Source organism: Ips typographus, linkage group LG6, assembly GCF_016097725.1.
Source record: "Ips typographus isolate SLU linkage group LG6, UJ_Ityp_2.0, whole genome shotgun sequence".
Classification (NCBI taxonomy): Eukaryota; Metazoa; Arthropoda; class Insecta; order Coleoptera; family Curculionidae; genus Ips; species Ips typographus.
The window spans coordinates 825,752-840,750 of record NC_138427.1 but is presented as its reverse complement, the minus strand read 5'-3'; the positions used below and the strand labels follow the sequence as shown (position 1 = coordinate 840,750).

Here is a 14,999-nt window from a genome sequence, read left to right as displayed (position 1 = left end):
TTATTTTCACACTTCCACCGCATACAAGCCATAAATTACAGCCTCTTGATGAAGTGCGTGTATGGCCCTTTAAAACATTACTACAATGAAGCATGCAGATCTTGGCTTGCCATAAATCCTGGAAAAAGGATAACAATTTATGAAATTGCTGAACTATTAAGCTTTAGCCCTTAGCCTTTACACAAAAAAACTGCATATCGGTTTTTAAAAGCACGGGTATTTTTCCCCTAAACAAATATTAGATCTAGAAGTTAATTTCCGTTTTTTTGTTGTTGTTGTGACTAAATGTCATTTTATTAAGGCCATGATTACGCAACTTTTATCCCATTTAACCAAATCTGTATCTGTAAACGTCTCCAAGATCCCCATAGTGGCCCTCCTTATCCTGGACACACTGTATACCTATATAGGAAAAACCAAGCGTTCTTTTAAAGTGAGATTCAACGAATATCAAAGATGTATAATGAATGGAAACAACGAATCACTTTTTGCTAAACACATTTTACATACAGGACATAATACAGACTTTGACAATAACTAAAAATTTTTACATGTTGAAGATAAGTGGGACAAGTGGGTTATCCTGGATAACTTGGAAACATTAGAAATCAGGAGAGCATACAAGAACGATCCATATTCCACAGAGTTTTGAATTCCCAAGTGAATTTCAGTGAGCTGAAGAAAATCAATGCCGTTTTAGAATATTAAGTTAACACTTCCAACGTGGACAACAAGGGTCGCGCCGAGTATAGGTATATTTATATAAATAATAAATTGACAACTTGGATGTTTCTGCTAATGTTTGGGATCACTATACAGGGTGTCTAAAAAGTCTAGAATATTGCAAATATCTCGAAAACTGCTGATTTTATTTTTCTCAAAATTTGCGTCTTGTTATAGTAAATAACAGAGCATGACGTGAGGGTGAAATGAGGTTCGCAAGTATACAGGGTCAGTCACAAAGTATACCAACTTTCTTAATTCAAACCTAACACACTGTATATTACTTCAGATTTTATGAGTACTTATAAAGGCCAATTCAACGATATACGATTTTTTGTTTTTTTTTGTACCTACCTATAACAATGATAGGTGTAACAATGACAGCTAACGTCAATATAATGTTAAATTAATTGGCAAATTTTCCTATTACTTAAAATGGTGTTAAATTTTTTTTTTTGAATGGGCTAGTTTTAATTAATTTACTTAACGTTTAAGTGTTTTCATAATTTCCTCAAATAAAATTGACTAATACTAAGAATAAAGTAGCAATACTGTAGATCGTTGAATTGGCCTTTATGAGTACTCTTAAAATCTGAAGTAATATACAGTGTGTTAGGTTTGAATTAAGAAAGTTGGTATACTTTGTGACTGACCCTGTATACTTGCAAACCTCATTTCACCCTCACGTCATGCGCTGTTATTTACTTTAACAAGACGCAAATTTTGAGAAAAATAAAATCAGCAGTTTTCGAGATATTTGCAATATTCCAGACTTTTTAGACACCCTGTATTAACTAGAGATGGCATGCAGATTCGGTTTGGTGTATTTAATTTTTTGTCGATTTACACGGTTCATTGTCGATAGCAGAGATCAAAAGGCATTCTGAAAGCAAACCAGTCGCAAACCTACTGTGTTGGTTTCTGTTTTTTGGAAAAGTATTCCTCTGTCCTATGGCCCTAACATGACAGAAACATTTATTTGACTCTCGTTATTGTAGAATAATGAATGTAAGTACCAATTACTTTTTTATGCGGTTCTGTAATCCGTTTTACACTTGTATTCGTTTGTGTTTTGTCTGTGTACATTAGTTTTTACCTGTTTGTACCACTTTGTTGCTTCTAGTATTGTGCCTGATGATGTGACTCAAAGTCACAAAACCGGTCGCACAACAAGACTTTTTGTACCACAATCGACATACATCCTTCCCAAATAGGGACAATTTGAATTGGATGAATTTATTACTTTCAATAAAAATAAACACACAAATATGATCTTTACATTACATCCGAAAATTTGGGAAAGCAAAAGGCCATGTTATTGCAGGCATCTGTAGAAGCAGATACTGTAAAGCCATTTTTTTATTTTCAATTGATTGATACTATGAATAGTTAAATTATGAATTATAAGCGAAACAATTTTTAAATAATTCTTTTCTATGTTTTGGAACTGCTAAAGATCCTCAATTACGCAAGTTTGAGTTATGTATATCGGTCCTGAAAGTAATTTTCTGATAGATATATTGGCAGGTTGCTTATCTTGTGAGAAATTCTATTTCGTTATCCTACACCGAAAATCAGTCGTAAACAAGAGTTTTAAACCTTTTGTGTTCCTCTAACGTCGATCCGATCCAAGCATGGTCCATCGACCACATCACAATAATTACTTAACGTGTGACAACAGTACATGTAGTAAAAAACTTCTCTATTTCTTAGTTCTTTCTTAATTAATGTGTTAAATCTAACCATATCGCTCGGTTAAAAAGAGCAGTAAATCTGAATGTGGTCGGCATATGACTGGTTACTGCATCGTTTTAGGCAGTTATTTATAGTTGGTTGGTGTAAATTATGTACAACAGAGGCCCTAATATGCTTCCTTGTGGAACACCGACATTAAGTGTTGCTACGTGCGAAAATTGTCCATCCAGAACTACCTGCGGTCTTCGATCGCTTAGGAAAGTACGGAAATGTAAAATTGAAACCAATAGAGCATAATTAAGCATATTAAAATCTTTTGAAAAATCTAACAATACCAGAAAACTAACCTTATTCACATCCCAATCACAAATGATGTCATATCTGTCACGTCTGCCATTGCTTTTGCATAACCTGTAGCCCCTTCGAAATCCAGTATTGGCACAAGTTTTCCACAATTTTTTCAAGAATTTTAGATAGCGCAGGCAAAATTCTTATTGATCGTGTAACATATTCAGCTACCAACTCTATGGCGGGGTAAATATGGAGTTACTAAACCACAACTTAACTTGAAGGTGTCCCATTTATTACTGACTCGCCCTGTGCGCCTTAAACCTAAACTGCATTCTACATGATAAAAACCTAAAACCACTCTATACAGGACAGATCGCATGCAAAGAATTTGTAATTTTTTGAAGTGGTCTAATAGAGTTTTTTTCCATATTTGAGGAAAATAAAAATCACTTAGACACTCATTCATAATCTGTGTAAGAAAAGGAACTACAAAAGGACAGAAAAACTGAATTAAAGTTAATATTTATATTATCGCAACCTGTAGCACGACTTTTAATTGAACTTATTACATTCAACACTTCCCTGACATCAGTATTTTTCAAACTAAATTTATTGAAAATGTTAAAAATAAAAACTACGTATTCGCTACCTTAGGATGCTCTTGACTTTTTAGGTAATAAACTTTTGTTAGCTTTTGCTGCATTTTCTTTTATGTTTTCTAAAATTTCATCCAGCGTTTGCCATTTTCACTGACCGACAGGACTATCAAATTCACATTATTCAGGTAAAATAAACAGTAAACAACTTACCGGTAAAGGTATACCTTACTTTTTCAATGCCAGAAACAGTAAATGATGAGTATAATGTCCATCAGGCCGAAATCTATCCAGGACATATTCTCTCTAACGCCCTTGGTACATAAATAGCTATAACGAGGTGTTTCTAAAACGACTTTGCACAGTTATTTAGTTGGGAGGGGGGCAAAGGCAAACGTAAGTTTGTTGTAAGTTTGCCTCTTCATCATCATCATTCAGTCTAGCTTCGTCCACTGCTGAACATAGGCCTTCCGTAGTCCAATCCAACAACATCTTCGATCCTGTGCTGCATTCATCCAAATTGGCTCTATTCTTTTAATATCGTCGGTCCATCTTGTTGGTAGGCAACCTCTGTCCCTCAATGATATGCCCAGCATTGCTCTCTCCATGACTCTCTGTGCTACGCGAATTTTATTTATGGTTTTCTTTGTTAGTGTTAAAGTTTCTGCTCCATACGATAGCACAGGAAGCACTCTTTAGACAGGTTAGAACGTCCGACTTTAGAATGTTGCTTAGCTTTCCAAAAGCTGCCCAACTTAAGCAGATTCTTCGCGCTATCTCCCGGGTTTGGTTGTCTCTGCTTATAAGAATTTCAAGTCCCAGATATTTATATGAGACTACTTGTTCAATATGACTTGAACCCAGGGAAATTCGTTCACTCACTACCAAGTTGGTCATAAAATGGGTCTTACTAAAGTTGATTTTTAAACCTGCCGTTTCCGAAGTATCATTTAAGCGCCTGAGCATCTCCCTCGCCTCGTCAATTCTGTCTGTAACCAAGACAATATCGTTCGCAAATCTTAGGTGGTTCAGTCTCTCACCAGTGATGTTTAGTCCCATATCCTCAAAATCGATCTTTTTAAACATGTATTACAATAGGGTCGTAAAAAGTTTAGGAGATATAACATCACCCTGTCCCACACCTCTTTCAATAGGAAAATCTTCCGTATAGTTATGCAGTTTTATGCAAGCATAGACGTTTTTAATGATATTAACGTATCTGTAGTCTATACGGCATTGTGCTAGTGCGTACAGCATTTGTTATTGATTTACCATATCAAATGCTTTTTCATAATCAACAAAGATGAGAACCAGGGGTTTGTTATATTCAATGCATTTCTCGATAAGAGCTTTAATAACTTGGAGAGGTCCTTGGTGCCGTATCCCGATCGTAAACCTGCTTGTTCGCTTGGCTGGTAGAAGTATAATTTATTTGTGATTCGCTTGGTAATTATTTGCATAAACAACTTGTACAGATGGGAGAGCAGACTAATGGGACGATAATTTTTTAGGTTTGCTATATCACCTTTCTTGTGCATGATTGTTATTACTGCTCGATCCCACTGAGAAGGTGTTCTTCCCAGTTTCCTTTCCTCTTGTTTTGGCTCTTACCCTTTGATAAAGTAATTTTTGGTAAGTACACTTACTTTATTTAACAAGTACCGAACTTTTACACACGCCTCTGGTACTTTTTTTTAGAAGCCGTTCCACTGAAATAAAGAACCACAAGCGCTTGCAAAGATCAAATAATTTAGAAAGAAAAGAAGTGGCTTGTGAAGGTCAGAACCAAGGCCCAAAAGGAAAAAAAGACAAGGTAGTAACTTTTACTATAAAACGGTTAAGTTTATTTTTAAATAAAATATGTTTTTGTTACAGACTTGACTGACCATCACAATTAATTATTATTGTTATTAATATGATAAGTTTCGTGAAATTACTTTCTTCCATAAAATAAAAGAAATGCATGCGGTTGTATGTTAGCAATTACGTACATTATTTCATTAATTCTGTTTTCCTTTGGAAAATTCTATTAGGCGTAAGTATATTTGCAGTATTTCTCCTAACTGTGAGGGATTCGATTGCATAATTTGCAGAAAGCGAGATTAAACGTTTAGAGACTTAATTAGTAACATGCAACCAGTGATTAGATTTTAAACATTGTTTGGGCTAGTCGAACATTGCAAACGATACCTAATGTTCAATGTTGGGTGACTTAACTGGTGTTCAGAAACGTGCTGTGTACGGGCCTGCTAAATATATTGCAAATGGCATATTAAATGTATCTTTGAAATGCTTACAAACATATACCTGGCATGTGAGCGTGGTGAGTTAAGACACATGCCAGAAATATTCCAAATGATATATTGAATGTTCCAGTGATGTACATAAGAGTATACACCTAGAACATGCAATCAGCGGCCAAAGCATCATGCCAGGCATATGCCTGGTATGTATTTTCATATCTCTGATATATGCCAGGCATATGACTAGTATACCTATATACCCAGTAGATATCTGGTATATGTTTGTGCTATGTGGGATTAGGTGGGTTATGTAACGGGTTATTAGGATGTCGTATTTTTGTAATTAGTCTTAGAGCAATGTGTTCTGTTGTCTGGATATGTTGTTTAGTTTTTTCGGTTGCGTTTCTTCTCAGTATGTTTCTATAGTCAACCAAACATTACCACAGTACAATAGTGGTCGGCATATGGATTTGTAAATTGTGGTGGCTGTTTTAATACTGATTTCTTTGTCTTTGTATGTTAGAGATCGTGTTTCGATCTTCTGATAATTTCTGTCCTAATTTCTCGTACATGTTTTGAAAATTTTAGTTTCTTATCAAAAGTAATTCCCAAGTACTTTATGTCGTTTTTTGGTGCGTTGTTTGTGGTTGCATTAAAGCAGCTGGTTTTTAGTGGGATTAGGTCACCATTTTTAAAACCATGCCATAGTATGGTCTGTCAGCATCTGGAGCCTTTTTGCTGCTTTTGTGGCTGTTTTGTTGTCATGTACAATAAGTGCAGTATCGTCAGCGTACTGTAGTATGTAAGAAGTTTTGTCGATGTAATTCTTGTCCTGAAATCTATGATTGTATATGTCGTGGCAGTATATGTTGTAGAGAAGGGGGAGAGAAATATAAGAATTTTTTAGTAAAATCGTTAACAAAAAATATTGTGTACACAAATATTCTATAGTGAAATATTTCTTGTCAAACTTTTATACATATAATTTAATCAATTTGCAAGCATGTTACGTTGAATGTGAGAATTTCTTAAATTAGGGCACTACAAATGTACGTATACTAAACTAGTCATTCCAGTAGGTACCATATTTAATTCAATAAATTAACATAGATTAAGCTAACGAGACACGTAAGCGGTGCATCCCACTATACACATAACGATCTTGGTCTCCTAAAATTGTAATAATAACAATTACTGTTAAGCGGTTATTTCTTAGTCTATCAAACGTAATAAACAATAAGACACGTATTTTTGTTTTAGTGAAATTACAATGCGCAGTTTCTTATTAATACTTTCTCTGTTAGTGGTTTTCGAAAATGAGTGTTTGGCGGATTATACTTCGTCCAACTATTTTTGCAAGGATCTACATGGACAACGGATTATCAATATTGGTGAGGTACGAAACTCTTTAAAGGAATTTTATTATGAAATATGCACAAAAATTTAATTATTTACGAACAGATCATATTTTTGCAACTATAGCAACTAACAACAAATCTGAAACACTTCTGTTGCATTTTGATATTATTATTTAATAGCAAACATTCGTTTTTTACTGAAGTTTAGAAGATGTATAATTTTACTAAATTTTTTTTTTACCAAAACTACTATTCTACAACTGTTTAATAATATGCTTATTACTCACTAGTTTTGAATAGATAATAACCTCCACTATCGATCCCGTGAGTTATGAGTTATGAGTCATTCCTTACGGCTGTTACTCACTGGTTTAGTCCAGCCGCAAACCACCGCTGTATAATAGAAACATAAATGTGATGCATGTAACGTTTGTAAACGTTGCCTTAAGGCGGATTCACGTTCGTACTTACAAAGTCATTGTCGTAAAAAGTCGCACACGTAAAAAGTTAAATTGCATGTAGTTATATGAGGCAGTTTTCAGTAGTGCGTGGAACGGCGCAACATAGAAGTTCGTAATACGGCGTACTTCTACGTGACGTAAAAGTATGTACGATTTCAACTTTTGATGTAGAAATCGGTACGTTTTTACTCGTGATTGAAGTTGACAATCGACTGACAAGTGGTAATGAATAAAAATTTAGCGGCGTCGGCCGGAAATCTGTCGCAATTAAACCTAAATTGTTTTATTGTTTTTTGAAATGAATGTTATGTTTGTATGTATAGTGAAGGGCAGTGTTCATTGTTTAAAAAAATTTTACTTGGCACATTTCATGACTTGTGCGACAGACGTTCCGCGTACCAAGAGAAACTCCATTTGTTGCTTTAATAATTTCTACGCATATCTATGTTATAGTGTTATACGACTTTTTACAACAGAGAAGTCTCAAGTGTGAACGTGAATCCGCCTTTATTCATTTGTCAAATTTAAAATATTTACCTGTTTGTGACGACGTAGAAGTCCATAGTTTTATTCCTAAACTTGATTTACCTACCTTTGTATTGCATTAATTGTTACGTCATCTTAATCAATTTACTTTGATTTTTGCTATAGCCTTCAAATTATCTGCTACGAAACCAAACAATAGCAGGTGATAGTTTTGTCACTTTGACACCAGATGATATTTGAATTTTTTAAAAAATTAATTTTGGTAATAGTATTAATATTAGTACTAAGAATAGAATCAATGCTTATGACCAAAGGTGTTCAAATTTGCCTCCATTTAACTAAAGCTCTATCAACTATAGTTTCTGAGATAGCACTGCTAATGCCTCGAATTTGTAACACCCTGTAAGGACGATTTTATTTTAAAATGATTATAAAAATTTCCGAAATATTGAATTACATTAAATATGCTTAAAACTTTATAGAGAACCAAATAAAACTTTAAAAAGAAAATCTATTTAAGAAAGTTGGTTTTGATATCAAACTTCTTTTGGGTCACCCTGTATAAATGAGAATTAGTTCCGAAAATGCAAGATTAAGAATAAAAATCGACGGGTTCAAGGTATTTTTGTTCTTGTCTCTTGTGTCGTTTAGGTAAATAATTATGTGCAATATCTTCGCCGTTCAATGTATATCACAGACTGTTCAATATAACGCTGCATTGCAGGGTCTCCGAAACAGTAATATACAGGGTGTCGATATATCGAAAACTGTAAAAGATACCGTTTTGAAAATTTTAGGGTTTAGTATTTGCGTTGTAGCCTCTACCTCTTAAATATCTTCACGTTTGATTGAAGTTGGTACCAGCTTGACTGTGTTTTAAATGGAGCAACCTGTACATTATTATGTTTTTAGATTCTGCTAACGATTTTAACTATGTTTCATGTATTGTACTAACACCGCCTTTTATTTTTGTTTTTAACTGAACCACATTAAAGTATTTAGCTATATCAATAGGTATAGCATACAAATAATGTTTTTCTTATTAGTTTTTAAGGTGGCGCAAAACATCTTATTCTTGTGAGCAATTTTAGATTTCAATTATCAATTATTGTATTTTTTTTTCTTTTTAGCTGGAAGGCATGTGGTACTTAATGGAAAAAATAGTTCATACCGATGAGCGGCACATAACCTATAACTTAACCACATGCTCCATAATTTACATATCGGAGGACAGAGGCTTTTATCCTACTAGAAGCACTTTGTATAAAACTGTAACTGATTCACCATTCTATGGTCTGGGGTATCCATACAATAGCCCAAAGAGTGGCTCACGGGGAAGAAATCCTACGGATCCTCTCACAACATTTAGCAGTGAACAAGATTTTATTCAACGAAACCAGGAATATGATCAGTAAGTAAAGATAATTATTGTATTAATTTAAAAAAGAGGTAAACATTTTTTTCATCCGCATTCAGCTGGATTAGAATCAGCGGCCTCTGCCTTTCCGGCGGATCTTTCTTTTTCCCTTTATTTAATAGGAATTTTTTTTTCATAAATACGAAGAATACCAGTTAGGTTACAACAAGTATTTTTGGTATAAACAAAATTTTTTATACAGCAGCGTTATACAGCTACGTAGAATCTCTAGCAAATGCTCCTGACCATGACCGAGAGTAAGCAGGATGTCCGAAAACTTGTGCCCTATGACCTATTAACAGACAAAAATATCAGAAACTCGTATGCCCAAAAACCTGTTCTGGCAACGAAAAGAGCTCTATAGTGTTCTCAGATAAGTGTCAAACCTATTTAACAATATTTAAACACTACAGGTAAAAATACTGGTCAAATTAAAAATGAAACTATGGAATTGAGGGCAATTCAGAGCTAAAAAATGAGTGACTGGTAATTTGATAGTCAACAAATCTGTGGACTTAAATTGTTCAGTGACACGCCGTTATTACTGGCATCGGAAATAACCTCACATAAGCGGATCATGAAAAGCCATTGGTTATTTACTCGTTTATCGATATAGAGATTCTAACTGATTATCGTTGGTGACTGCTTTTTGAAACTTATCTCTGCTTGATCCTTACCAGAGCTATGGTGTAATTTAAGTCTCATTCGATGTCCACCTATCTGACATACCACAGGTTTTGAGGCCTATATTTTTTACAGTTTGGCGTCTACTCCCAATCGGTCGAGGCGTAGACCTGGTATATATACAGTGCGTTTTTTTTAACGCGCAACATAGGATTGGACCCTGAAGCTTAAGTAAATTTACCAATTCGGCCTAAAAAGTGTTAAAAAACTTGCAAAAAATCATCTTTTTTCGAAAAGGTTTTATCGTTTCATACTCCCTGTATGCATTGTTGTTCTTTGTTGTTTTTGATATTGGCACGGCAGGTAGCAGGTAAAATTTGGCGTAGAAAGTAAAACAGGGTGATCATTAACTTTATATCAAGAAAGTTAAGAACAAAAGAAGTATTTTTATAAGTGAATTGTTCAAATTGACCTCCGTTTGAAGCCAAACAGTATATTCCAAACAATCATAAAATGCCCTTTTGACGTTCAAAAGATGTCGGGTCGTGATGCAGTCAAAATAAGTCACTTTACCTGCTATCTGCCCTGCCAGTATCAAAAACAACAAGGAACAACAATGCATACAGGGAGTATGAAAGGATAAAATCTTTTCAAAAAAAAATAATTTAATAATTTTTCCAGTTTTAAATCACTTTTTAGACCAAATTGGTAGACTTACTTAAGCTTCAGGGTACTAAAGACACACCCGTCAAGTTTTATACTTGTAGTTCCAAAATAACATGGTCTAACATGGGCTTAAAAATTTAACACGTAAAATCCTATGTTGCGCGTTAAAAAAAACGCACTGTATATAGGCCGGTTTAGAACGTCTTTCGACGTTGTCCGACACCTAATTTCCAGCCTCTTCGGTCTTCACAATCTTCAGGTGTTAGATTTCTCTCACTCATGCATTTATGCATGGTTTTCTGCCAGTCCTGTTTTGGCCTTCCTCGTTTTCTTCTGCCTGTTGGTTGCCAATGAAGTACTCTTTTAGGCCATCGGGTATTTGACATTCTTTCCACGTGTCCGTACCACGTAAGTTGCTTGTTTTCGATATCCTGTGTTATTGCGTCTTCTATTCCCATCCGTTGTTTTATGATGTCGTTTCTTATTCTTTCTCTTCGTGAAATGCGCATCGATCTCCTAATTGCATCCATTTCAACTGCCTCAACTCTTTTCTTGTGTCTATCTGAAATTCTCCAGGTTTCTGATCCATATAGGAGGGTAGACCTGGTGCGGTTGGATAACCGTTTATATGAGCTTTGTTCCGAAGTGCCGTCTCCAATATCCTGCATGTGATGGCAGGTACAGTTTGGCTCTAGCTGCTTTAGCTTTGTGGGACATAGTCTGTGTGACTTTTCCATGTAATCTGCGAGTCACGTTGTCACCTGGAGCCATTCAATGACTGTACCTTTCAATCTTACGTCGTCTCTTCAAGATATGAGCTCCGTTGTTCTTGTCGATCTTCCACTTGTTACACTATTTCTCTGTGTTGTAATACGTTGTGATCTCTTCCTGAAGATATTATTGAATCAGGAGTGGACCGTTTCTGCTATGAGTTAAAATTACAGTGTCGGTCGTCGACGTAGAAAGGTTAGCTGGTTCGCTGAGTCCTACGAAGATCTGAAACATAAATTGTACCACTCCTTCTTCCACTTCCCTATACCTTGCGTAGACACCATCAACTTTTACTCAAAACTGTCAAGCTGAAATAAAACTGCTGATTAGTTTTACCAGGCCGACTGAAAAGTGCAGTATCTTGATAAGAAGTATTATGTGCCACACTCTGTCAAGTGCCTTGAAAACCTCCAGCAGAACAACCCTTGTTGCCTCCTACCTCGTGAATCCTGCTATCATTTCAGTCATCCTCTTGAATTGTGTAGGTACTCTTCTTGTACCTTTAGCCCTCTGAGTCTGCCACTTGTATTAAGAACGACAGGAGGCTGATAGGCTGGTAGTTCTGGGAAAACAGTGGATCCTTTTGCGGATTTAGAAACCCGACAACATTTGTTCTTTCATTTTCAGTCATGAGCAAAGTGCCTTAGTCGACATATTTCGTAAACAATATTTAACCAAACAGCATTTTCGCGTCTCGAAAGTTCCCTCTAAGCACGACGATTTTATTGTCTCATTTTCTGATGCATTCTGGTGTTAAGGTGCCGCAGTTTCATGAAGTTTTTCTGATGCTACATGCCAGATCAGTTGGTTGTTTGGCAAGTTGTTGATGCGTGTGGCCCGTATATCTACGATGTTTTTCCAGGTTTTCGGTGCCGACCTGGTTCTTCTGGTAATATCTCTTCAATGTGTTGACAGAAGCTTCAGCTTTGTTCATCTTCTCGTAGACAATTCTGTTGTAGCCGTGGGTGCCTGGAATCCTTTATTTTGTGTTAGATCGTTTTTTTAGTTTAGAACTTTGATACCTTTAATTGTTGATGTCCTTTGCTTGGAATATAAAACCCAAAGACTTGCAGAAAATTTTAGCCTGGCACAACGGCTAGCACAACTTTCTCACTGATAACTCAAGTTTTATTCTACGTAAACCACCTCCTGAAGGCCTTGTACGTTTTTTTCATACCTGTAGTTCGATTTCTGCGGGATTATTCACAATCTTTCTTGTGAAAAGTTCGATGTTCTAAATCGAACATATTTTCATTAAATTACGATTAAACCATCAACTGAAAAGTTTCCGAAATAATTAGATTTAAACTTGACAGTGGCACAAATAAACCGAAACAAATAATTCACTTCTCACACATTCTTTTCACTTTTCATTTCAGTCCCATAGCAACCAATACAAAGCCCACCACCTAACAATGTCAGCAGTCAGTAGAATCTTTGAATTGGAATAGTTTATTTTTTATTTATATTTATTATTCAGTCCTACAAGAAAAATTATATCCATCACGAACAGAAACAGCTTTACTGATCTCACTCAGACAAATATAGATAGATTAGATTAGAATAGAGGCCGCTCGTGATACAATATACTATTTCTTATAATTCCCTATTACCGAAAATAACGTTACGAACGTTATTTTACTCTTTCGACAATTTTTAAGGCTCGAAGATTGTATCTTAGGAAAGGGCTGTAAATTGGCAAAAATCATCAATCTTTGACAATCGGCGGTAAAATGAAAATGATACATACTACATATTTAAACTCTTTGTTTGTACTAGAGTCCTAAAGAAGGATTACACCCTTGACCGGACAAATTTATTTATTTAGCTCTCAACACGTTAACAACAATTTCGTATTTGGCATCATTTGTTTCTAGGAAAACGACTTACGATTATCAGAGACGACAAGTTATGTACCCAAATTACTTGATGCAATATACGGGACAGAAACGCCTAAAGATGTATATTAGCGATGGCAGTACATCAGTTGAACATCATTTGAAGTACGATACCAGCAATCCAGGGTTTTGGATTATATCTGGAACAGAAGAAGGTATTTATTGTTCAATTGCACTAGCATGTTTAACGGCATCTTAGCATAAGTTAAGTTTTGTTACGGTAATAATTTGCATCTAAACTTATCACAATCAAACATTAACTTAGCCAAAGTTGTAATCTTTAATACGCCTGAAAACTGTTATAAGCCAATTTTCATAAATCTTGACTGATTTTTAACATTTTAGCCATACCAACAAATTTACTAGAATAACTGAAAACTGCTCGCTAATTCAATTTTTATATTTGTTCTAAACTACACATAATAATCGTTAAGCCTCTAGTATGCAATCTGTCAAAAATTTGACCTAATGGTTGACATATGTCAATTTTAACATCAGTACCCGGCAATTGAATGGCCGGTAAAAAGGCTTTGTCGAATAAAGACCGTTGTCTTCACGCTTCACGTCGGGTTTCAAAATTCGACCGCGGGCATAAAATTGTTCTTTCAGTCCTTTAACTCCTTTATACGTAAATAACCATTACCCACCATTACTGCACTAATGCGATAAACTTCTTCTTAATATTACCATTTTGGTCGTAGATAACATTATGTAAATACGCAAAAAGTGTCTTTTCCACACTCAGTTATCAATAACTATTTTTACAGGGACCCAACCCAGTTCCAGACACTTTGTTGGCATCATCCAGGTACTAAAAGCAGTTGGAAATCATTTGGTGTTAACCACGTGCCAGTCGTCCAGTGAGGCTAAAGAGTTATACACGATGATATTGTCTAGAGAGAACTATCTAACAAGCTGGCAAATACATAGTATACACAGTATGTTAATTAAACAAGGATTAAGAACAAATTATAAGGAGATAACTTGCAGCAGCGCCCATTTAATAATGTATAACTACCATTGGCTTTATTTAATTCTAGTTTCAATGTATATTCTAGCTTAAGTTATGGTCAGTAATAGATGTTTTTTAATGTTTATTTTTTGAAAAAAAGATTTAAATGTTCTTTCGAATCAGTCCACAGTGTAGTCCTGATATACCTCATAACATAAGTAAGCACAACCTGCACAATTTTTAAGTTTATGCAAAATAAATATAGAAAAGTGTTGTTGGAAATTTAATTTCCTTTTCACCTTTGTATCTAATGTTCTTACAACTAGCTCATCCAACTTCAATCTACTTTAGGTATACAATACACCGTACTCGTAGTTAAGCAATGTAGGAGTTCCGTTACATGCTGTAAATGCAGTGACTAATTTCTGTAAAAAAAACAGCGGTGGTCACTGCCATTGTAAAACTTATATCCTTAAATTATACAGCATGTTTTATAATAGGTATTACAAACTTATACGGCATGTAGGAAATGCAAAAATAAGAGAAACATGTTCTGTAGACATATGCCGTCGGAGCTTTAGTTTTCGAGATTTAGGACGTTATAGCTATTTATGTACTAAGGGCGTTAGAGAGAACATAATGAAAAAAAGGTTTTGGCCTTATGGACATTATACTCTCCCTAAAGCCTGTGGTGCGTACAATGTTTTAACTAATTATCAATAGAAAAAAAAAAATAAAAGAGAAAAATTCTGTTTCCGGAGGGGTCGTAGAAAAAAATATTTTCATCTTTCTGTCACTTCCGGTTTAACCGAAAGTAG

The 14,999-nt window shown here is 35.1% G+C and overlaps 1 protein-coding gene across 2 annotated transcripts; it reads left to right on the top strand.

Moving 5' to 3' along the window:
• Window positions 1-1,597: 1,597 nt before the first annotated feature.
• LOC145730394 (uncharacterized) lies at window positions 1,598-14,455 on the top strand. Of its 2 annotated transcripts, none has more exons than XM_081981588.1 (4): window positions 1,598-1,731; window positions 8,984-9,264; window positions 13,209-13,384; window positions 13,997-14,455. In XM_081981588.1, the coding sequence occupies exons 1-4, from the start codon at window positions 1,726-1,728 to the stop codon at window positions 14,290-14,292; spliced, it is 759 nt and encodes a 252-aa protein (XP_081837714.1). In that variant the 5' UTR covers window positions 1,598-1,725; the 3' UTR covers window positions 14,293-14,455. The 2 variants fall into 2 exon arrangements, with proteins under 2 accessions (XP_081837714.1, XP_081837713.1); XM_081981587.1 differs by lacking the exon at window positions 1,598-1,731 and adding an exon at window positions 6,718-6,944.
• Window positions 14,456-14,999: the final 544 nt, after the last annotated feature.

Bases quoted from the DNA above. Each gene is read 5' to 3' on its own strand.
- LOC145730394 (XM_081981587.1), top strand. From the start codon at position 6,819: ATGCGCAGTTTCTTATTAATACTTTCTCTGTTAGTGGTTTTCGAAAAT. The intron at 6,945-8,983 runs GTACGAAACTCT...TTTTCTTTTTAG, and splicing joins GGATTATCAATATTGGTGAG to CTGGAAGGCATGTGGTACTT. The intron at 13,385-13,996 runs GTATTTATTGTT...CTATTTTTACAG, and splicing joins TATATCTGGAACAGAAGAAG to GGACCCAACCCAGTTCCAGA.